The sequence below is a fragment of the Hippichthys cyanospilos genome, chromosome 12 (genome assembly GCF_059441005.1).
Source record: "Hippichthys cyanospilos isolate Australia breed blue-spotted pipefish chromosome 12, RoL_Hcya_1.0, whole genome shotgun sequence".
Classification (NCBI taxonomy): Eukaryota; Metazoa; Chordata; class Actinopteri; order Syngnathiformes; family Syngnathidae; genus Hippichthys; species Hippichthys cyanospilos.
The window spans coordinates 5034619-5059703 of record NC_142380.1 but is presented as its reverse complement, the minus strand read 5'-3'; the positions used below and the strand labels follow the sequence as shown (position 1 = coordinate 5059703).

Here is a 25085-nt window from a genome sequence, read left to right as displayed (position 1 = left end):
TAAATCAGGTAATTAAGTACTGGAGTAATTGATTTATTTTTTTTACTATAGTACTAATACAAAGTAATTGATTAGTTTAGTACTTGATTACCTCAAGTAATCAATTACTATAGTACCTAATTTTTAGTTATTGATGACTTAAACACATAATTATATTAGTACCAACTATTTTTAGAGCCACCTTCAACCACATTTAAACAAATACAGTGGAAAAAATAAAAATATGTCCGGTATTAAATAAGTAACCAAATAAGTGGATGGAAACTTTTAAGATATTTCACAAAATTGGATGTGGATGTTGAACGTTTAAAGTTCACTTTTCAGATCTGGATCTGAAAGTGATTGAAGGACCGTGGAGTCCTCCATAAACATGCCCCAACCTCTGATCTGTGATTGGCTGTTGATAGAGCTGCGCCCCCTCTTTCCATTTCAGCCATGGCCGAGCTTCTCACGCCCCAAGGCTTCCAGGAAGCAAGATGCTAGAAAAGCTTTCTGTGCCTCACCCGCTTCACTGCGTAAACAAAAGCCACTCACTCAGCCCAGCGCGTGTGTATTTGGGCGTGTGTATATGTGAGACGGCGGATCGATGCGCCGTCCGTGTTTGTCTCCCGTCAGCAGGCTCATTAGTGGCAGCGTCGCAAACATTGCGTGCTGTCAACACAAATCCATCAATCGCTACTCACGTCAAACTTGTCGGCACGTCGCATCGTATCAGGCGGAGAGATAGTGTGCCGCACCCATATGTGTGTGTGTATGCATTATATATATATATTTTTTTAATATGTATTTATTTACTGTGTGTTTGAACTTTTGCCAATAACGGAAAACCAATATGCCTGACACGTCTACAAGGACCTCACCTGTCTCTGGTTCTCTGTCTCCAGACGCAACCTGGCCTCGATGCAGCGTCGCGTTTCCAGGAAGGCCTGACGTTGGGCACGGTCCGATAGGTAGCTGATGAAGATCCCGGCCGTGTTCATGCACATGAACAGAACCACCTGGGCCGCCACCTGAGACAGGTCGGCAACAAAGTAGCTTAGCGTGGTTAGCATTGCTGAAAATAAAGCTTGTTTTGTTAGTTATTTGCGGTCAAATCTTGCAGCTTTTGCGGTCAGGTCAAGACAATAAAAGAATAAAATGACAATTTCCTTGTAGATTTTCTGTGAGGTAATTCCAGGTTTACATGTTATTTATTAAATATCGCTAGTAGTAGCGATAAGCAACCCGGATTCCACAAAACAAATTCCTGTTCTTTCTAGTCTATTGTCAAAAAGAGCCTTCAACCACTTTTTTTTTTTCTGTGTTGGCTGTCAGATCAAAACAGTTGTCTGGGAAGCCGTAAATCCGTAGATCAGATCCCCGTCCTCGGCGAAATCTTTCCAAACACGCCTTTGATCTTCCTGCCAATCGCTCGCCTTCAGATACTTCTCCAGAAGCTAGCTGCTTAGCGCTCCGTTTGCTGTCCGTTTTGCTGTCTTAATTTGGTTGTGTTAGGGTTAGGAAAAAAAATGTGTCAAGTCGTGAAGAATTACCCGTCGTGTCTTTTCACAAGAAGCTCGTTTTTTGGCGCTCATTGGTAAGATACAATTTGTATTGCATTTTGAGACCAAAACTCGAAAACAGTAAAAAAAAAAAAAAAAAAGTTAAGTAAGTTATTAAGTAATTTACATATTTACATATTTACATATTTGTTTTAATTTGTGAAACAATGTGACAATGTGTCTGAAACCTGAAGTCTAAATCTCGTTTTTTTTCCTACAAATTTTGAACTCAGCCATTTTGAGAAAAATGTCAACAAACTTCTGCAGCGTGGTATTCAGTTTTATTCTGTATTTCATTCTTCAAAATAGCGAATTTCACAGAAAACAGCAAGAACCAACACCAAGTCACCACCATATCCAATTAGTTGCTTTTTTTCCCCAAAACACTACCAATTAAAACGTATCAGTTAATAAAGAGAAATCGGAAAAAAAAATGTTATGCAAGTACACTTTATTGCCAAATGAAAATTTGTGTGATTCTATTAATCGATTAATCAATAACTGATTCTAAAAATATTGAAAACTGACAGCCTGACCCAGCAATTTTATGTATTAAAACAATTCCCCAAATATAGGAGGCATCTGTGTATAGGACGCACTCTTAATTTATTCATCTCATATTTGGGAAATTACGGAATTGCTGATTATCAAAGTACTAAAAATAAAAAAAATAAAAAAAAAATTCTTTCTGTAAAAGTTGGAACCTAGGATTTTTTAAACATTGAAATATCTCACAAAATTGCAAGTTCACACCACTATTCACAATTTTTGCTCCTTTTAAATCAGAATAGCAATTTTATTTATTTAAAACAAAAAAACCTACATCTTCCACATCTTCAGTCATAGCCATATGTATTGCAGATTTATCTTGCTATTTTTATTGCTATTTTTCATCCTTCATAGTCAGACCAGACAGAAAAATAAACATAAACAAGCGAAGTGTTTTTTGTTTTTTTACACTCCTAATTTTGACACGGTCTCAAACGGTTCAAAAGGCCACGTAAGCAAAACAGAACACTTGACTTGACACCGGACCCGACTAAATGCCAAACGTTTACTTTTCCCTTTCAAGTCTTTAGGTTGTTTGTTCAACACGGCCGACGCGATGGCCGGCAGGTCACATGACCCAACCTCCTCCATCCCTCCGCTGTTTGAGGGCAGGGATGATGTAACACAATACAAACAGCCACTGTAACAAACACACACATACGCGCACAAGCGCGTACACACACTCCCGAGGGTAATTAGCATGGTGGACAAGTGCGGGCAGGTCTTTTTCTAGTTTTTATGCCAAAGGTCGTCCAGGACGCCCATGTTGGCTCACAAGAGGCGTCTGGCTGTTAGCTCGCAAAAACGCGCACACGCACAAATGTGTGCGCACCCCGTGGGCGCATTACGGCGTGCCACTCTGTGTTATTGCCAATCTCTCCCAGGACGCCATCAGCACTGATTCAATTTCTTGGCTGTGGCCCTAAAGGTCCAGGTCCCCAAGGCCAGCCCCCCCCCCCCCCCCCCCCCTCCCCCGCCTCTTTCCTCCCGTCGAGACACAAATTAAAAAGCTCACAAGCGACGGCGTTTTGTTTGGCGCCCGGCTAACGCCACCCAGGTGGATGCTTTTAACGAGAACTCATTAGGGGAGGGAACATGTTGCGCGGAAAAAAAGTTAACAATAGACACAAGCGCACACACATGTTCCAGATAAGCAAATAAGTCAGAGTTATTTACAGCCAATCTTAATTGATTCGGGTTTTTTTTCCCTCCTAGCAATAACTTCTTGCAATATCCAACTGAAATGGATTTTTTCAAGCTGATGCCAATTCTGGCATTTAACAGATAAAATACCAGAGCCTGATTAATCATCCTGTTATATTATGGGTCACACTAACCCAGTGCTTCTCAAATAGTAATAATGTTGCGCGCAAAGTTAGGCGTGAGCTTTTGAAATACAATGGACCCCCTTTTTACAGCGTCCCTGACTTACGTTATTTTCATGTTGTGACGTGGGTTTTTTCATCCCCTCTTTATGGTATTTTCCTGGTTTTGCGACCAAAACAACTGTCATGACCCTAGGGGCTTGGCTGCATTTGTGTTGTTTCTTCTCCATCTACTGGCGTTTCTAAGTAATCACACTTATTTTCAGTTGCGCGTCACTACAATTCTGGTCTGCTATTGGTCGGCATCTCCTCATGGAGATGGTGGTCTGCTATTGGTCGGCCTCACTTTCTGTTGCTGTTTCAAAATGGCAGAGCGGTAAAGCTTTGTTCGATTGTGAGTGGTTACACAAGCGTATTTATTGCGCATTTTACAGCTTAATTCAAAGTTGAAAGAGTTGGCCATGGGTCCCAAGATTGCTCGTGATGTTCAAAAGAGAAGTAAGAAGATGATTTATAAAGAAACAAAGCTGGAGATAATCAAGAAATACGAAGTACGCTACCCTTACTCGGGAATACGGGCATAACAAGGGAATCCTTTCTATATTTTTTTTATGATGTTTTCTGATTGTATACATGTATATTATTTATACGTGGCACTTACTATACAATTTTGGTACCAATTTTTAATATGTATGTATAATTTTAATGTTTTTACCTGGGGTTCTAAACGCATTAGCTATTTAACATAGGTTTGGATTGCGCCGAATTCGCCTTACGAGCCCAACCAACGGATTCATCTCGTAACACGGGGGGGGGGGGCACTGTATATCGCCGCTGAATTTCCACTATTCACATCAGGGCCTATTCACTAACCCCCACACTGTATCTTCTTTCTTACTGTATGTTTTCATCAAACATCATCTGGATGATCCGGACTGACCCGGACCACATCTCCATGGCAACAGCGACACACACGCACACGCATGAGTCCTCAGACATTGGCGGCAGTGACACGCAAGCAAGCAACAATCCTCATGTCATCCGCGATCGTCTTCAAAGTGGGGGACACTTTGGAAACGAAAGCCCGCAGATAATGACTCAGGCTCACGTGAGCGAGCGCATGCTTAAGATGCTAAGCGTTTGTTTTGGAGCCGCGGGGGGCGGATTCGCTGGGCGCTGGGCGCCACGCAAAGCTTGGCGAAGAAGGACGCAAATACAAAAGAAATTGAGACATGAGAACGATATTTTTGGAGGGTAATCGTTAAAGAGCGGGCCTACTAGATTCATCCAATACTCCTCAATCAATACGAAGAAATTTTTTTGGAGTGGAATATTTTTTAGGGTAGAGATAAAAGTTTACACACCCCTGTTCAAATGTTCGTTTTAGTGATCTAAAAAAAAAGGCTAAAATAAAGGACTAAAAGTATTAATGTGACCTATAATCTGTCTCTTTTTGAAGGGGAAAGTAAAAATACTCAAGATAATGCGGTTGCAAAAATGTGCACACCCTTTTATAATTACGGTGCAAAGACAAAACTTTCCGTGCCCCCCCCCACGCTGACTATAAATAAGATTATCTATAAAACCTGTATAACCTGTATCCCTTTAAAAAAAAAGCAATATAAATCAACTTTCAACAAATGTTAATTCTTTTGTACAGCGTTTATACGGGTTATAGCTTAGTCTAAAACAGAAAAAAGTAAAAGTGCATCAAAGTGCTTGCTGAAACTAAAAAAAAAACAAAAAACCCTGAAAATTCTCATTCGATTGCAATTACGTCACATGAAAAAAGAGTGCTACGCTATCAGAGTCAAGATTTAATAAACCTTGTAACAACATTTGTAATGCTTTTTCTCAGTGTATTTTATTTATAAATTGTGTAACTTTAATCCCTTTTATTTCTGACTTGCCTGCCAGAAATGACAACGACAAAACTTAACAAAAAAAAAACCCTTGCTTCATGTTCCAATGAATTTACTCTTAATTTGAAAAGAAAACCGTACTGTTCTGTCACACCTTTAAAACGCATTCAATTCAATTTGGTCATACCTGCAGAAACACTGTTAAAATCTCATGTACCCCCTGAAGTGCCTTCATGAATGCCCAGGGGTACTCGTACCCCTTTTAGAAAATCGCGACACTATGTCACCAACTGTTTACACTCGTTAAGCATTCCACCAGCACTACAAAATGGCCAAGTGATGAGACAAAAATGGTGAGACAAAACGCAATCTGATGGGGACTTTTGGCATCTTTCCTTCATCTTCTTCCTATGACAAGTTCGTACATGCAAGGATTTGTGCAGCTTAGCCTGGCAAACATGGCCTGCTTGGACCGGCTGATGTTTGTTGTTGACCTTTGACCGGCTAAGGCACTAAGCCAGCCCGCACTCCACATCGCAAAGATGGCCGCCAGCAAGGCTATGAGGAGGATCCTTTTGGACAAACACAATTTCTACTTGGGAAGCCTTTCCAAGTTTGACTGAGTCAAATTGCAAAAGACAGGTCGATGTTTCGGGGCATTTCTGGGATGGACGTTAATATTTGTTGGATAAGTGCTAACTTTATGACATTTTGGAAAAATAATGTCCTTTGAATATATGTTACCACCTGTGAAAAATATTTTTTTTCATCCTCGTACACCAACGCAAGCATTTTTAGATATGTGTGTGTCTAAAAACTTGTTTGGTTACATTAAAAACAATGATAAAAAGCAACAATTTATGATGCTATATTTAGATTGGTAGATTAGTAGACGAAAAGAGGAATTGACACATCTCAAACAGCTGTAAAAAAGAGACAGGCGCCATGATCCGAAGAACAAGGTCACTCTTGATGTTCCTAAGGAAGAAGATAGCCAGATGTCTCCTCCAACCTTTTTAGACCAGCAATGGCTTCAGCACCTTGGGCAAACCCGAATAATAAATGAATAAACGATGAGCTTCCTATTCATTCTCCTCACGAGAAAAGAACCTAATTGTCTTCCTTCCAGTTTGTTGTTTATTAAATGTTCTAGATCGCCATGTAAATACATATATATATATATATATATATATGTGTGTGTGTGTATGTGTATAAACTGGTGCATGGTCGGCAGCCAAAGTAGGGAGGAGACTTGTTTTATTGTCCCCATTTGTAGGATGGCGTTTTTTGAAAATGATGGACATCATAATTTAGTGCAAATGATTTCTTGGCTCACGGAAGGTGAAAGGGTTCTGAAAGCGGTGATACATCAAGAGATCAAAGCCGAGCCAGCGAATGCATCACTTGATCAACATTTGCTCCTTCTCTCTTGTGGGGAGATATTTTCATGTTTGCGTGCGCGTGCAGCTGGCAGAGGGACACCTCCCACTGGCACCACTTGCCGTTGCAGCGTCAACGGCGGCAAACGGGGCGTGGCAGACTGCCATCAAACTACGGCTTGGCACGCCGGCCGGAATTTGCTTTCCGATGGGATAAGACGTGGAGGAACATGTGAAAATGGCCGCGACACACAAGGATTATTGTTATATATTTTTTTAAATGCAGCGTGGGAGATATACGGGAAGCAAGTCTGCCTCACAGGTCCAAGAGTTCGTTTTGAATCTGGATTGGGCGTCTTGCTGTATTGAATCCCCCCCCCCCAAAAAAAAAAATAGCAATAATTCATGTCATGTGGTTTTAACGGGACAAACACAGTCCTGCATAACATTGCACAGCAAAATAAAATGCAAACAAATGAATAGTATATATTTATAATATATTTATTAGCCTCCACACTGTTTGTTAGCATTACGCTAAATTAGTGCTTCTCAAATAGTGAGCTGGCCCCCCTGGGGGGGATGCAAGGTAATGCCAGGGGGGTTAGGATAACCCCAGGGAAAAGGTTTTGTTTTTGTTGTGTGAATTTGAATTCATTGCAATAAAATGAGAAATTTCATCAGTTTTTGTTTGTTTGTTTTATTGTCAGGCACTTTAATGCACTTAGTTATTTTTTTCTGTTCTAGACTAAGCTGTAACCCATATAAACGCAGTAGAAAATAATTAACAGTTGTTGAAAGTTTTTTTATATTGCTTTTACAGGTTTAGGTATACTTATACAATTTTTATAGGTAATAATCGTATTTATAGGCGGCGCGTCAAGTGGGGGAGGCGCAAAAGTTTTCTTTTTCCAATGAGGGGGCTTGGCAAAATATAATTGTGTTAAATGGACTTTCATATGGTTTCTACCAATACACATTTGAAAAGGTTATGACACTATGACTCAGATGTTACTTGCTAGCTTCTTTGTTTACGTTTTTGTGTTAGCATTAAGCTAGCAAGGTTATGTAGTTGTTTCAAACTCACACATCTTGTGTTTCCTGTTTAGTTTTAGAGTACACTTCAATTGGAAGTGACAATAATCAGCTTGAAGCATATTTTTGATGCTTGATTTTTGCGAAACTAGCAGAAATAAAAGCATCACTTCTTGAGTAAGTTTTAATTTCGTTCACTCGCGACTCAAGGGACTAGGATAGCTTTTAAAATTAAGGACTGGTGCTCATTCATCGAAGTCTTTTTTTTTTTTCTTATTTTTCATATATGCCAGTTAGAGATTCTAGCGCCACCTGCTGTTTTGGCAGGAGTAAGTTGACAGCAAGTCGTCAACGTGGCAAAAAGGGGAAACGCGACATTTTAGTCATCACTATCGGCAGCAGGCGACACCCACGAAGACAAGCTGCGATGGAGACGCTCCCAGGAATGTGGAGGCGTCACTGTAAGCTGACTGGTTGCCCAATATGCTGCCTGACAGATGGACACTTTGTGATCGGAACACTACGCACAACGTTCCCAACATCTTTGGAGGCTGACAACTTTTCTTTACTTGCAGAGTTTGAGTCTCAATTTTCCACATTTTAATTTGTTTCTCATACGTGTCCAAATTCTTTTGTCCACCTTGATGTCTCAATGCTTTTTGCTCATTTGTTTTCATTCCTGTTTGGGATACAATACGGTGTTAACTTGCTATAATGTGGTTCATATTTTGCAACCTTTTCAAGGAAACTTGTAATATTTTTTGCCTTGAATGCTTGAACGTTGAGTGTTTAAACTCAGAGAATGAGATAATGTTAATGCCCGCCCAAGAAAATTATTTCAAGTGTGTGGTGAGGGGTTTTACAGCCCTAAAACATCCCTATTTAGAAATTTAAAAAAAATATTTAAAAAAGAAAAATCATAGTTTAATTAATAAAAAAAACAAAGGAAAAATGAATGTGAAAAATATATGAAAAAATACACACAAAAAACAAAGAAAAAAAACATTAACAAATTACAAATTACATAAACAAATTAAGCATAAAAAATACATACCAAATAGAAAATAAATAGATAAATAAATAAATATTCCAAGTGCATAGTGAGGGGTTTGACAGCCCTTAAACATTTAAATAAAATATATATATATATATATATATATATATATATATATATATATATATATATATATATATATATATATATATATATATATATATTAAAAACTACTATCTATTAAAACTATTCGTATTAAAACTAATCAAACTATAAAAAAATTAAAGAACTATCAAAAAATAAAATAAAAACAAATGAAAAAACATTCAATTCCATGAATAAAAACAAAGGAAAAACAAATTAGAAAAATAAATGAGAAAAAATGAACACACAAACAACAAACAAAACACCGCGAAAAACTGCTCTACATATAAAAAAACAAACGAAAAATACATTTTAAACAGAAAATAAATCAAGACACGCAGTATAATAAATACAATCACAACAAATGAACAAATTAAAAACGTAGCATAATAATCACTTTTAAAAAATCAACTTAAACCTCAAATTCACTTATTGCAGACAATTTCAGGAAGATAACTCCAGCAATAAATGAGTGAACACTTTTCCCTTTTCTCTTCGTGTCCCAATACTTTTGTCCGCATAGTTTTGTAAACGTATTCCTTTTTTTCCCCTCAGTGTGTCGGCTTGCTTCTAATCTTTCATTTTGTCTTCATCCCCCTCAGGTTGACCTATTCCACTAGGACATATGTAAACATGTTAGCCCGCGGCTAGCTGCGAGGTTCTTTTGGATCCCCGAGGAGACGGCAGCCGGCGGGAGAAGAGCAATCATCTGAAATGTAGTCACAGACTCCAAAAGTCCCTGGAGACGACGCAGCGGCAGTCACGAGCGGTAAGGGGAAAGCAGCAGACATGGCGGTGTACTGCGCCGCTAATGGACTCCATTCAGCGCCTTTTAGCGGCTTTTCTTACAGAGACGGAATTTTTTTTTTTCAAGGACAACACCGCCTCGCCCACCCGCTAACAACCCTAGATGAAATTAATTCAGTGATTGACAGTTTTTTACCGATCATTCGAGGTACACGCCGATCAAACTTAACTCAATCGATCCCAAAAACGAATTTGAACAATTTTCAAGACTGGACATTCAATCCCAGCTACTCATTTATTCATATTTGACATTTTTTTTCAGGTTCTCAGCAAAAGAAGTGTCTATAAATGGCTGGTAATCTATTTTCTGAATAATAAAGTAATCAATTACTTGAAGTAATTAAACACTAAGTAATCAATTACTTTACTTAAGTACTAAGTGATCAGTTACTTTACTTATCTACTAAAGTTATCACTTTAGTAATTGACTACTTTAGTTTACCTGAGTTCATTAGTACTGAAGTACTATAATACTAAATTAATTGATTACTTTGTACTTAACTACCTAAAGTACTTGTTTTATAATAAATAAACTACCAAAAATAATTGATTACTTATTTTCATATCAGCCATTTTTAGACCCTAATACCTGGGTTTGAATGTCTGGATTAAAAAAAAAAAAGACTGAATAATAGAGTAATCTATTACTTGAGCTCACTAAGTATTAAGTAATCAATTACTTATGTACTAAAGTTATCACTTCAGTAATTGATTAGTTTACTTGAGTCCTTCAGTACTTAAGTAATTATTTGGTACTTTAATCCTAAATTAATTAATTGATTTGTACTTAACTACCGAAAGGATTTGATTTGTACTAAATTACCTAACATAACTGATTACTTATATTCGTAAATAGCTGGGTTTGAAAGTCTTCATTAAAAAAAATAAATAAATAAATATTAATATAAATTTTGGGAATTGTTAATGCCTTTGTTAATGCCTCTCAATGTCAAGACGGGAACAGTTTATTTTACTTTTCAAGCTGAGAGCAAATTAATTGGAACATATAGAAACTAATTGCATAAATGTGTTATGTGTTGCAAAATGTTGAATGCCTTAATTCTATTAGGTTTTACACAGATGCGCCTTGTCATTTGTGACACAATTTTCCAGCAGACAAACCAGAAATAAACCCTGCTGGAATTGAATCGAGTCAGCATTTTTTAAAAGTATTTTGAAAGTATTCGTTTTAAACACTGCGTGTTTAAAACACAGCCTCGCAAGCATCATCAAGAGGAGACAGTAGCTGATCCGGGATCAGCTCAGGAAGTGTCAAAATTCAAATGGGAACGAGGCACTGATCCATAATTCAGGATTACCTCTCACACACACTTTGAAGAGGAGCGTTTGAGTGTGAAAACCCAGAAGGGCGGCCCTTTCAACTGAAAAGCCTCTTATCCGCACAATGCAAATCCTCGCTCTCATATACGCTGATGAAACGCTCTCACGCGCGCGACTAAATTGCTCTCACATAGTCGACTGAGACGCTCTCGCGAAAATTCGGCGTTGGGCGTTGCTGGCCCCTCCTATTTCCGTGTGGTCCAACAGAGCACAGATGCTCGCCTTCCACGGGTGGCGACCTGCTGTTTTTCCACATTTCAAAGAGATAAGCGTAATCCCGCCGTAATCTCATTAAACGCTGACCCGGACGGGCGCTATGAATAGATTACCTCTGGGAGATAATCCCAACTGAAATCATGCTCAATGCGGAGGATCAACACAAATCAGACGCAACCCGGAAGCCTCAAAGCGCTATCGGATGTTGCCGTGCGCGCCGCCACCAGGAGGGGGCGCCCGCACAGCAGTAACGTATTACGATTGAGTTATTATTATGATGAGTTTGCCAGGAGGGGGGTAATGGATGTTTGACGTCTATCGCCGTCAATGGCAGTGAATGAGTTGTGGGTACACAATAAAGTTACAAAAAAATCCGTTTGTGAAACGCTTCAGTGGAAAAATATTGTCTCTTGTAACAAGTTACCTTTTGTGATGAATTTTTATGATTTATTAGAGACAAAAGATGACACTGAGTTGAATATTTTTCGACGGACAAATATTTATTTTGAATTATTTCTTTTTGAAAGCAGGTCTTACAATTTATTGATTCTTTTTATATTTATTAATGATTCATGGTTCATTTTGTGAACAGATCTCTACTGTAATCCCAAAAGAGGACAGTTAATGGTTAATATTTTTCTGTGGACAAATATTTACTTATTTGATTATGATTATTATTGCAAACAGATCTGTTCTATGATTCAAAAGAGGACACTTAACCATTTGAATTACTGTAGTAATTCATTGCGACTATATTCAGTGCGCATAAACAATGCGCAGTTTTCAGAGGTAAAATGAGCACAATAACGATGGGCATGACTACCAAATTTCAAGTTCCTGAGTCAAACTGGATGGAGGACTGCGTTGTTTACGAAACAAACTGGAGTTGATTAGCGGGGCGACGTGGTGACATTTTCCAGGAGGCTTGGGAAGCGTGACTTGGCGCCGTAATGAAGATGGATGACAGTGCAAGCCTGAAGCCACGTGTGGTGGGCTTTTCTTCACCTGCTCCTTCTCATCACGCTCCACCTTGCAACCTCCCTGCCAAAATTGTCTGCCGAGGTGCAGCTGAAAGTGGTCGGACAATCAATAGGTCTCCACCCGCGAGCGCTTGGACTGGCCCTGAGCCACAGCGCTGCCTAATTAAAATGGCGGCAGGGAGTGGAAGTCAGATGGCCAAAAAAAAACACCTTGAGAAAAAAATAGCAGGGCAATGGAGCCCTTATGAAACAACTTTTGCATAAAGTGGAGTTTCTTCGGACAGAAATTCACATTTTCGGCAATTAAACCTTGCCAAATGATCATGTCATATGTTTTTTGGTAAAATCGGACCAAACCTGTAGGATAAGTTTGTCTTAGAAGGGAAATGGGAAGATCAAAGTTGGAGACAAAAATGTCCATCATTTTTGAGACTTTTTGTGGTTCAATTCAACATATCTACCAAATATCAGAATATTAAGTCAAATTTTCAGAATCTCTTATGAGCAAATCACTGTGAAAAATGACCCCGAAATGGTTGCTTCAAAGAAAAAAGGCACAGTCTGTGTCTTTTCGGGCACAGCTTCTTCAGATATTTTTGTGGGCCTACTTACAGGCAACATGTCTGCCAAATTTCAGATAGCTACTGTATTTCAAACAGGCTTTAGGGGCTGAATTTTCAAAATCTCTCCTGGACAAATGCGTCTGGAGATATGAACCAAAAATGGCTGCTTCGAAGCAAAATGGAAGACTCTCTGAGTCTTTTCGGGCATAGCTTCTTCAGACATTTTTGTGGGTCTACTTACAGGCAACATGTCTGCCAAATTTCAGATAGCTATGTCAAACAGGCTTTAGGGGCTGAATTTTCAAAATCTCTCCTGGACAAATGCGCCTGGAGATATGAACCAAAAATGGCTGCTTCGAAGCAAAATGGAAGACTCTCTGAGTCTTTTCGGGCATGGCTTCTTCAGATATTTTTGTGGGTCTATTTACAGGCTACATGTCTGCCAAATTTCAGAGTGCTATGTCAAATAGGATTCGGGGGCTGAATTTTCAATATATCTCCTGGACAAATCCGATTTGAAATATGAACAAAAAATGGCTGCTTCAAAGGAAAATGGAAGACTCTCTGAGTCTTTTTGGGCATGGCTTCTTCAGAATTTTTTTGAAGATCTAGTAATAGTAAACATGTCTACCAAACTTCAAATTACTACGTTGAATGGGCTTCAGGGGCAGAATTTTCGAAATATCTCTTGAAAAAAAGAACCTTAAAATGGCCACTGTTTGTTTGCTTTTGTTTTGTCGCACCACTTTGGAACCGGTAACATAAATGAATATTTGGAGTCAATTGATCAGCATTAGCGAGAATTCATCAACGTAATAACGGAAGACTGAGGGACGGATGGATTATTTCCCGTGTCCTGATTGCGGTAACTCGCTAAAAGCTTTTTTTTTTTTTTTTTTTTGCAGACATTTTTGGACCCGCTGCCGAGGTCATGGCAGGGACGCTAAAAGCTTCATGAAACATTTAGTGCGGCTGAGTGCACGTCTGCAAGCGGACGCGTCGTCACGCTCGCGACGAGGCCGAGAGAGACGGCGGTGGAGTTCTCGCCACCGATCGTTGGTGCCGTGCGACTGGAGACGTCTGAATGACAAGTCGAGGTCAAATATCAGCAGGGTGTCACACTACACTACGGGAACATGAGCGCTTTTGTGCATGTGGCTAAAAATAGACGTGCAGACTAAAGGACACGCACGCAAGGCTGGGCGATACGGTCCCAATAAAAAATCATCAATTTTTTTCTCCGCACTTTCCGATTAGCTTTTTTTCAACCTTTCCATTATCTAATCTGATTTAATGCTTTTTAATGGCATGACGTGACATCTTTTTAAATGAAGAGCAAATGAATTGGAACATGAAGCAACTGATTGTTGAATTGTGTTATAGGGACTCCTTTACAAAAAAAAAAAGTAAGTTTTATTTTGTTAAATTTTATACAGAGTCATTAGTGGCAAAATGTTTTGGCATATGAGCCAGAATTAAAGCATTAAAGGATCGATTTTCTGAAATTGCTGAATAAAATAAATCTGGAAATTCCACTAGTCATTTAGGTATGGAGTTTAATAAATCAAACATGAATATCTCAGCTCTCTGTTTTGATTTTTGTTTAGTTTTTGTCCAGACATGATTTGCACTGGTTAGGGGGTACTTGGCTGAAAAAAAAAAAAATTACAATGGGCAGGCAGATAATTGAAGAAAAAAAAGTCTGAGAACCACTGTTTTAGCACCGCAACTAACAATTTAAAAACAATCATCAGAAAATTAATTTACAATTGATTAATCTGTTGATTACATTTTGATTAACTGAATCAGATTAGATGGAAAAAAGGTGAAAATAAAAAATCTGTGAATAATTCATTTCCTGTATAATTGCATTAGAATTATTTTGAATCCCCTAAAGTGAATTTATGAAAAATGGGCATTGCTCCACCCATTGTCTCAAAAATTGTTAAAAATAATATTGACACCTCAGCCCCCCAAGAATATCTGTGATTATGTGGACGTTCCTTGTATGATTCAGTAACAGGTTTGGTCTAAAAATCATGAGAAAATCGGCAAAAATAATTATTACTCCCAAAATACACCAAATTATAAAACACCAGATATTGTATAATATTGACCATTGCGACATTAAAATCAAATCAGATCATTTTAAGTCAAATAACAGTTAATTCATTTGATAATTGTGGCTACTTGTGTTTTTCAAGTAAACTATATTCTCACGTTCCTTTTCTGCTCACCATGCATACCGCAACCCTACCCGTTGAAATATAAACATTGCAAAATCATCTATATGCAGCAGTAAACAATTGTATTCCTGTGGTCGGATTTAAATCGAAAATTCAAACCCAGAGTCACCCCGACTCAAAGGCGCATACAGTATTTGACATTTTCCGCTTGCAATCCGTTTTGGTTATTCAAATTGGAACTGTGTCGGTAGTTGGACTTGCGAAACGGGAACAGGCGGGGAGTGGGGGTGTCACCGTGAATTTTGTATGAGGCGTCCATGCGGGCGGGAAAGAAAGGGGGTCACCGGGGGCTCGCGGCTCATTGTGCGCCCCACAAAGTCACCTCGCCTGCAAAGCCGCGGCGGCATTTTTATGCATCAAAGAAAAAAAAAAAATGCTTCTTTGCGACGCTCGCCTGATGGAAGCCCCGCTTGCCCGCCCCCACACACCCCTTTTCCCTCATTTCCCCCCTTTATCTCGGCGCCGCAGCCGCCGCTTCAGGTAAGCCGAGTTTGACCTTGAAAAAAGGAAGCTGCGGCGGCTAATCGACGGGCGCGCGGCTCGGGATTTGTGTGGAAACGTGTGTGCGAGTGTGATATACACTGCTATTGACTTCATAATAGCCTCCGCTTCACACAAAAAGCCCTCGGAGCCATCGCGCTCGCACACAACAAATCCACAGAAAGACACACTGGTGTTGACACGCAGTTAAGAGCCCCCCCCCGCTGCATCACGGATTTTTAAGACACCGCTCTTTATGGCCTTTTCCGGTACTAAAAAGTCGGAATAGTGTAGTGCCACTTTAGGCCACAACAAGCCTGGCGGCAGTACTGAGCTCGGCTGAAATGCAGTTTTATTAGAAGTAGAGGGAAAACACCTCAAAAACACCCCAAATGTGTTTTGGGTGAACAAACTGTTTTGACGATCCATAGTTCTCTAGTGGGTTTTATTTGATGCTTTTTGTGGGACGTGTCTCGATCAATGGCCCAAATCGGTCAAAATTGACACCGAGGTCAACAAAGCAAACAATCAATCTAAACAATCCAGCTGGATGTTTTGACAGGCGCTACTGCCATCAAACAGCTCTAAAACACACTTGTATCTCATGACAAAGAAATTAGCTGCAATTTAGCAATGCCTCATATCTTAAAGAAAAACCTCTTAAATCAATGCACTCTTATCTCAAAGCACTACTGAAGGATATATTTTCTTTTGTTTTCTGCATTATAACAGGTGTAAAGTAGAAATAATCACAGAGAAGCAAACGTTTGCAAGCATGTCTTCTTCTCAGTTTCTCAAAGTGATGCTAGTCAAAGTAAACAGCCGCTGAAGAATACTTGAAAACGGGGGGGGGGGGTTGACAATTTTATCGTCGACGGGGGTCGGATGGCGAATATAAAGTGCACTTATAACATGAACTCACAATTAACGCCAAACTAACGGGAGCAGTCAGCTTGTATCTATCTTCACATAGACGGGACAAAATACTTTTGATTCTGCCGCCATTTGCGAGCTCATCTGGTTCAGTAACAAAAACGTAGAGAATCCAGTCCCTGTCAGTTTGTGGTGCTTTTTGGACAAAGTTCTGACTGTAAAAAGTCATTATTTAAAATATGACTTCTGGTTTTGGCTGTTAAAAGCTTTCTTTTTCTTCAAAGTTGTAGGCTCGTCACCTGTCTTTTGACTGGGCCTTTCCCAATTCTTAAATATGTCTGTTTCTTACTCAATTAATGTGAGTGAAATTTTTGCGCTCAAATGACTGATAAGATTCAAAAAGAATCTGGCCAGTTTTCAAAATGAAAGGCTTTTCGAAAATAGCTTTCAGACTTGGATAATTCATTTTAGGTGCGGTCCATGTGGCCCGGTACCAGATGATCCATGGACCTGTATCGGGCTGCAGACCAGCGATTGGGGACCTCTACTTTAATAAGTGTCTGTTTTGACTTTAAATGAAATAAAAGTGAATGAGAATGGAAAAATTATTGAGAAATTTCATTTAAACTATCTTCTCTCTATACCCTCCTGAGACACAGCCTATTGACTTGTGTCCATTATTGTGTCCATTTTGTTTCAGCAACGAATCAAAGAAAATTGGATTCCACCGAAATAAATGAAACATGATTGGAAAGACCAGGATGTCCTCAACAGAGCACACTAGAACTTGGTAGGCTTGCTCACATGAGTCAAAAGCCATAGACCAAAACAAATAAATCGAATGCAAAGAAAAAAAAATGCATCTGTAAGACACAAGCGATTGTAAAAGCAGAACCTCATCTGCTTGGAGGTTTTCCTCTTGCAGACGATGAAAGGTAAATAGGAGGCGGTCCCGGCTCCTCATTGTTTCTAGAGAAGATCAGAGTGCGGCGGCTTTGAAGGAAAGACGGCGTTCGATACCGCGACAAAGGGTGTGGGGATGGGGGTGGCGCAACCCCCCCGGGGAGGCTCCAAGACGACTGTTTTGAATCGATGCAGGCTATTCCCGGCCTGACGGGTTGAGAGAAACGAGGCCCACATGGGAATGTTCAACTAAATCTGGATGCTAAGTGCACACGCTGGCTGTCTTACCGCACGCGTGCAGAGTGGACGCGGTCAAGGGGCGTCTGAAGTACACTCAACAGGAACGGCGAGCATCTCAAAAGTGAAGTGACGTGGAATTTGGGACAAAATTCCGAGGACAAATTTATCCTTGGGAAGTTGATGGAATGAATTGAAAAGATGTCGGATTAGAGCAAAAATAACACACATGATCCTGTGTCTTGTGCACCCTCTTTGCTACAGACATGCCTATCAAATTTCTTTTTGCTAAGTCAAACCGAATTAAAATAAAAAAAAATGGACACTCATAAATGACTCAAATGAGCCTAAAATGATTGACAGACTTGTTGTATCTTAAATAAATAAATAAAATGACAGATTGACATGCCTCAAATGAATGCTTAGGATCAAAATGTCAGATTTGGTATATCTTTTCAGTTATGGTTTCCTGTAACTTTTTTGTAAATTTTGGGTCTACTGATAAACACGACAGCAAAATTTCATTTTTCAGAGTAAACAGTCTCCTAACTTGAGCGCCGATCACAAGAAGGACTTGAGTGTTTCTCTCGACCTCCAAGGGAACTCAGTGTGGGATTAACTACCGACCGCACGGATTCTTGGTTCATCTGACCCCTGACCTCCCCTAGCACGCAATCGGGTCCTCCCCTCACGTTCACATTTGAATGACTTCATGTTACACTTGAAATAATCACAATTGTTATCTGTGCGTGAACACATACTGTGGAAACAAACAGATGATTGGTCGCCAGACTGTATCAGGGAAAATGAAGACAATCAAGGGACTGTTTGAGCCCAGATGTGAAGCCCGTCCTTGAAAACGGATGAACGGCCAAAAGCCCCACACACGCAAAACATGAGATGAGCGAATACATTGCGAAAGTTCAGGAGAGAAAAAAATAATGGAGTGAAGAAATGAAAGGATGAAAGTGAACAAGTGACATGAGGAAGAGGGGGTGAATGAGTGAACAGAATAGAGGCAAAAAGGAAAGAAAGCAAAAATGCAAGTGGGGAGGCGAAATGAGAAAATGAAAAAATGAGAATGGAGTGAACTAAATAATGAGAACATAGAGACGAAATGAAAGGATGAAAAATGGAAGTTTGACAAAAGTGTCATGAGAGTATGAATGGGTGAATATATGAAAAGAAGCATTGAAAGGATGAACAAATGAAGTGATGAATGGGAAGAGATGAAAATGAGGCCATGAAAGGCTGAAAATGAAGTGGTGATGAAATAAAGCAGAGGACAAAGTGATGAAAGGATGAAGGAAAGTAGGGAGTGAAGAAATAAAATGATGGAATTAGTAGGTGTGAAGAAAGGAAGTCATGATAAGACAAAAGGGTGACGTCGTGAAAGGGTGAAGGAGTGAACAATCAAGTGGGGGCTAACAGCAACGATATGATGGAAAATTATAAATGAGAAATTAAATTAGGTAATGAGTGGATGAGAGAATGAAGGGATGAAGAAATGAAGCAGCGAGCGAACTGGTGAAATTGTGAAGAGGGGATAGAAGGAATAATAGTAAATGATGTGAAGGCATGAATAAGTGAAGTATTGACTGGATGAAAGGGTGAATATTTGAAAAGAGGTAGTGAAGGAATGAGCAAATGAGGGGATGGAGTGAAATGGAAATTGAGAGAAAAGGATTAATGAAGTAATGGAAACATCAATTAATGAAAGGATGAGAGAATGAGTGAAAGAAGGAAGTTAAGAAGCGATGAAAGGGTGAATGTGATCACGATGAAGTGAAGAAATAATCTGAAGGTGTGAACAAATGAAGAATATGGATGAAAGTGGTAATGAAAGAATGAATGGGTGAAGAAATAAGGGGATGGTGTGAAAGGAAATTTGTGGAGGAGTGATGAAAGGATAAGGATGGTAGAATGAAGGAGTGAAATAATGAATTTAAGTGATGAAATGGTGACGGAAGGAGTAAAGAAATAAAATTCTGAGATGATCTGAAGATGTGAATAAAAGAAACAAGTATCATGAAATGGTAAGGGAGTGAAAGGATGACCAAGTGAAAAAATGAGGGGATGGTGTGAGATGAAAATTGTGAAGAAAGGAGCAATTAAAGAATTGAGACACGAAGTGATGAAAGGGTGAGAGAATGAAGCGAGAGGATGAACTGGCTTGGCAGCGAAAGGGTTAAGGTGCGGACAAAGAGTTGAGGCATACGGTGAAGAAAGAAGCGACGAAAGAACGGAGAAACTTGAAGTGGATAAAAAGAGGAGGGGGGGGGGGTAAAGAAACTGAATGAAAGCGCGGGACATTGGAAGGAAACGCGAAGACCGGAGAGCAACCCGGAGAGCCGCAAGCGGGCGTCGGCGCGTCACCGACCTGCTTGTCGGAGAGCGGCGCGTCGCGGGACAGCAGCAGCCTGACGAGCAGATGCAGGGCGGACGCGAAGAGTCCGGCCAGGATGGCCCAGGCCAGGGGCAGCGGCAGCATGCCGTAGGTGGCGAAGAGGGCGAAGAGCACGTAACCCACGCCGTCTCCCAGCAGGCCGTAGCCCAGGCCGGCGGCCAGGATCTGCGTGGCCATGGCCGCCCAGGTGACCGCACCGCTGTACTGCAGGTAGCCGTGCGACGCGGCGTCCTTGCGCACCGCCACCAGGGCGCACAGCACCACCTCGGCGCCGGCGAAGAAGCCTAGCAGCGCGCCCTTGACCGGGTCCACGGGCGCCGGGGCCAAGGCCAGGTGCAGCGCGAGCAGCGTCAGCTTGGTCACCACGTCCAGGATGTTTGTGACCACCAGCGACTTGCGCCGCTGGCCCAGGAAGTAGCGCTGGTACAGGCGCTCCAGGTCGCGGGACTTGAACGCGTTGCGCAGCGTGGGGAAGATGACGCCGCGGTACGTGTAGCCCCAGTTGAGGAAGAAGTCCGAGTTGGTGGGCGCGCAGTCCATCTGGAGGAAGCCCAGGTCGCTGCTGGCCCGCTCGGGGAACACCTTGGTGCCGCCGTTGTTGTGCTGCCGATCGCCGCCCGCCGACGGCGACGCGCGGCCGGCCGACTGCCTGCGCGCGTCCGGACGCTCGGGCTCGCCCCCTGCCCCCCCGCCGCCCTGCTCGTGGATGAAGCGCTGCTCGGTGATGTGGCGGACCGCGTTCTGCCACAGCAGCCGCTTGCCGCCGCTGCTCGGCGTCCGGTTGATGGTGTACAGCTCCTCGCTGGCGCTCGAACAGCGAACCTCGGACAGCTCCATGCCGGCGTGTGGGCCAGTTACCTCAGCGCCTCGGCGGGGAACGCGTCCTGGCGTGCGCGTGGGACCGGGGGCGCGGGGCTGGGCTGCTGCTGCTGCTGCTGCTGCTGCTGCTTTTGCTGCTGCGGGTGCTGGTGGCGGGCGCGGCGCGAGGCGGCTGCTGCGACGCGGGGGGAGCTCGTCATCATTCTCATCCTCGTCGTCGTCACGCGAGGAGATGGCTCATAAATCCCGAGCAAGGGCGCGACAAACGTGGATTAGGCGCGCGGATTAGCTCCGCGCGCGGAAGCGTCCGCGCGGTGCCCTAAAAACGCATACAGCTGCGGGCTCAAAACATCCATCCGCTGCCTTCACGTTCGTCTTCTTCTGGACTGACGCTCGACGGCGACTGCGCGCAAAGCCTTCCTCCTCCTCCTCCTCTTCCTCGGTCCACGCGGCGGACGAAACACCTGCTTGCTGGAGTGGGGGGGAGGAGGATCCAGCCGCGACCCCCTTTCTTTTAGCTTCCGCCAAAGGAGGAGAAAAAAAAGCACACACGCCTCCTTCCACTTTTTCTTCCTCTCTTTTGTGGTGAGGTTAACGTTTGACGTCATGGCCGCCTCACACACGCGGTCTGTTTCCCGTCCTCGTTCTGCATGATTGACGGTTACACACGCACAGAAAACCACGTGCTGCCAATGACCTTCGCGATTTGCTGCTTGACCTTGAGAACCATTTTGTAACCTCTATAGGAATTTCTTTCTTTTTTCTAGTGGACCAATGATCCCAGGAAAAAAAACCTCCGTGGTATTAGAGTGTATCTATACTAAAATGAAACATTTGAATTCTTTGTCGCTCAAAATATGCGTCAGATGCACCAATGAGCGACATCCGGCGCCAGGATTTGGTGAGCGATTGGAGTCATTAAAAGTCCAGGACAAAACTTTTTCTTGCATTAAGATGAATCTGATTGCAAGTGACGCTAGCTCAAATTCTAAACAATCGAGCAAACAAAGCCAAGTTTCAAATTTCATGAATGCGAAATAGACTCGAAAGTCTGATTTCAAAATCTCAAAATCGTTTTGCATTTCTGCAACACCTGAGTCTTTTTAGGTAAGAAAATGAAGTCTGGATGTCAAAAAGTTTGTGTATGTTCAAATGACTATTTGGGCTTGAGGAGATTTTGGGATCTCCATTGTCATCGCAGCAAATATTTGGTCCCTTTTTTTTCTTCTCCTTGGCGGGGGAAGCGGAGCAAAATGGGGCCAAGGCCTGTCAGCGATGAGACGAGCTGCGATGATTCTCTCGTAAACCTTGAGGAGCACCCCCCCCCCCCCCCCCACACACACACACACACACACACACATGCATTTTGACTCACGCATGGCCTGCGGCGTCGGGGAAGAAAGTTGCCTCATTGCTATTCCGTCTATTTTTACCCACCTTTCTTTGCACCGCTGAGGCCGAGGGGACGTCAACAAATCCTTCCTTCCTAACATCCTTCTTTCCACCCCCTTACTCCTTCTTTCCATTCTCCTTCCCTCCCTCTTCAATTCTTCTTCCTTCCTTGCCCTCCTTCCTTCTCCTTCCGTTCCTCTCACCTTCCTCCTTTTGTCTCCTTCCATTTCTTTACCCTTCCTCACATTATTCCTTCCTCCTCCTCCCTCCATCGCTCCTTATCCCTCCCTTTTTTCATTCCTCTCACCCCTCCTTCCTTTCTTCTCCTTTCATTTCCTTCCATTCCTTTCACCCTTCCTTCTTTCTCCTCATCCATCACTCCTTTCCCCTCCTTCTTCCATTCCTCTCACCCTTCCTTCTCCTCCCTCATCCTTCCTTTCTTTCCATCCTTCCTTTTATTTTTCCTTCCTTCCTTTCTTCCACCCCTTACTCACTTATTCCTTCCTTCTATCTTCTCTCCCTCCTTTTCTTTCTCCTTTCCTTCCTTCTTCCATTCTCACTTTCTTCTAGCCTTCCTTCCTCCTCCTCCCCATCTCTCCTTTCTTTGACCCTTCCTTATTTAGATTTTTCCTTGCTTACTTCCTGTCTTTTCTTCTTCCCTTTCTCTCTTTCTCTCCGTCATTCATCGTCCATTCTTTTCTCCCTTCCTCCCTCCTCCTCCCTCCCTTCTTTCTATCCTTCCTTACTTTGATTTTTCCTTCCTTCCTTCCTTCGGTTATTCCTTCCTTGCTTTCTACCATATATCCATCTCCATCCTTTTTTCATGCCTATATCTTGTTTTCCTCATTTCCTTCTCACTCATATCTCCGGTCTTCTTTTCAACCTTTGCTGCTCCATCAATTCCCTTCTCCCAACTTTTTTTCGCTCATACCGCACAAAATTTTTAGGTTGCTACAGCCTTCATCATTTCCTTGACTGACACTTGTGCAACCCCACTGACCTGCATACAAGAGCTAAAATTTTACGAAGCGGCTGATGAAGGTTTGTTGTGAGGGTGATGGACAGCAAGCACTTGCTGTCCATCAGCAGCAGCTTCCCGCCATGAAGGTCGTCCCGGCAAAATGTGTCAAAGTGCGACCGGCAGCTGATCGGACAGCACGCCTGACCCTGTCATGATTTACCACAGCTTTATTTGTTCCAAATGTCCTGATGTGCACCTACCTTACCATCAATAACACACACACACACACACACACACACACACACACACACACACACACACACACACACACACATAGGAAAGTAGCAGTTGTCAGGAGCAGTGGTTCTCAACTATTTGCTAAGTTGGATTTTTTTGCAAGCAGCTGGTAAGTCTGCTAATGGCTGCAGATGACTCAATATGTTGTTTAAGAGGTTGTATTGTGTGAACGGCTGCAGTGTTTAATCCTGATTGACAGAAAAACTTAATTCATTTTTAATTCCGTTTCACACTTCGCTTCACTTCCAGTGCCGGTGCGCTGGTCTTTAAATCCCCCCCCCCACACACACCCCAACCCCACACATGCCTTCTTTCGTGGGTGTTCATTCAAGTAATCCGAGTGAGTCTGATATGGAGGAAATGTCCGAAATGCTTAACGTAGCAAAATAAAGCATTATGTTGTTTAACAATTCTCAGTAGTCATCACTTATATTTTTATATTTTGATGCTCGAACCTCTTGAATATATCTAAATTATTGTCCCGCTATTTTTGTCTTTTCCACTCCACTGACGCTCACTGTTGGTATGTTTTTTTTAATCTTTTCATATCAAATTGCGCTTGACAGTATACACATTTATTAGTGGTACTGGCACCTCTGTTTTGGCACCCTCCCTTCTCACTGCCCACTTCTAGTCTTTTGTTTTAAAGAGATACTCATCTTTTTAGCAGTAAAAAGGTTCTAATTTGCTCCATACTTCATTTGATAATTAAATTATTTCTCAACTTTAAAACAAAAAACATCACATATGCTCAAGGCTCAGGTAACAACCAATGTTGGATTGTTGGCTCGCATAGCTGCTCAACATGACCCAAAGTGACACAGAAGCTTTGACTCACTCGCCTGTTTGTCTGCTGGCTCAGACAAAAGCACTCAGGAGGAGAACTACCACCCATGGGCGAGCGCTCGTCTTTCTCCTTGTGCAGTCGCGCACTCTCCAGATTGTAACGCTGTCGTGCAATGCATCGCTACGGTGACTGATACCAAGTGCGTTACACAGTTGCGTACACAGATTGTAACGCTAACACACTAGTAGTAACATAGTGTAAAAGCCACTCCAGAATGTAATTTGACTAAACTCAATTTATAACACCCTTTAAACAAATGAATGCAGCTGTCAAGAGTGTTGTGTAGCACAACTATTTACATAACACAAAGACGTTCGTACTAACATGCATTTGAGTATTTTTTGCGTAATATAGCTACAATTTTTAAAAGAATGTTTTTTGCAATGCAACTGCAGTATTGTATGTCACACATAGATTGTAACATTGTTACACAGCCTGTAACCTCAATTGCAAACCGTGTGTAACACCCATACCTTGATGTTATTTGTGATGTCTACTGCAGCAATTCTGCAACGCTAACAAAATGACACAGATTGTAATGGCGCTACTACATAATACACATGGCTACACACAGGCTAACACACTAACTTTGACAGTGTAACGTTGTGTAACACATGCTGACAAACCAACAGAAATTCTGTTACACCGCTACGACTAAATCGTAACACACAGAATGTAACTTGAGCCAGTTATCCTCACAATAACTGCTCGTTAGCGTAACATTAGCATAGCAAGTCGTGTATGACCATAGCCGCTGGGTGAATAATGTGATGACGATGACAACGCTAGCGAGGAAGAGGGAGCGGTCTACCGTCCTCTGGCCACCTACAAATGTCACCAGATATGTATGTTAGCCATGCCGCCGGTGGGAAAGCCTGGATCCCATCGCG

At 41.8% G+C, this 25085-nt stretch overlaps 1 protein-coding gene and 1 long non-coding RNA gene across 3 annotated transcripts in view; one reads left to right on the top strand and one right to left on the bottom strand.

Annotated features, from left to right (window-relative positions):
* The window catches only part of adcy8 (adenylate cyclase 8 (brain)), a 35649-nt gene extending 14338 nt beyond the window's left edge, over window positions 1–21311 (bottom strand). Inside the window, exons 1-2 of one of the 2 annotated variants that reach the window (XM_088428715.1) lie at window positions 19853–21311; window positions 861–1010 (exon numbers count right to left, since the gene is read on the bottom strand). In XM_088428715.1, coding sequence (XP_088284841.1) covers window positions 861–1010; window positions 19853–20716 — 1014 coding nt within the window. In that variant the 5' untranslated portion in view covers window positions 20717–21311. The remainder of the gene's footprint in view (window positions 1–860; window positions 1011–19852) is intronic. The other variant, XM_088428716.1, reaches the window with a different exon arrangement.
* On the top strand, window positions 534–4769 carry LOC148414497 (uncharacterized). The gene is made up of 3 exons (XR_015867372.1): window positions 534–743; window positions 885–1019; window positions 4381–4769. It is a non-coding gene; the product is annotated as an uncharacterized LOC148414497 (long non-coding RNA).
* Window positions 21312–25085: the final 3774 nt, after the last annotated feature.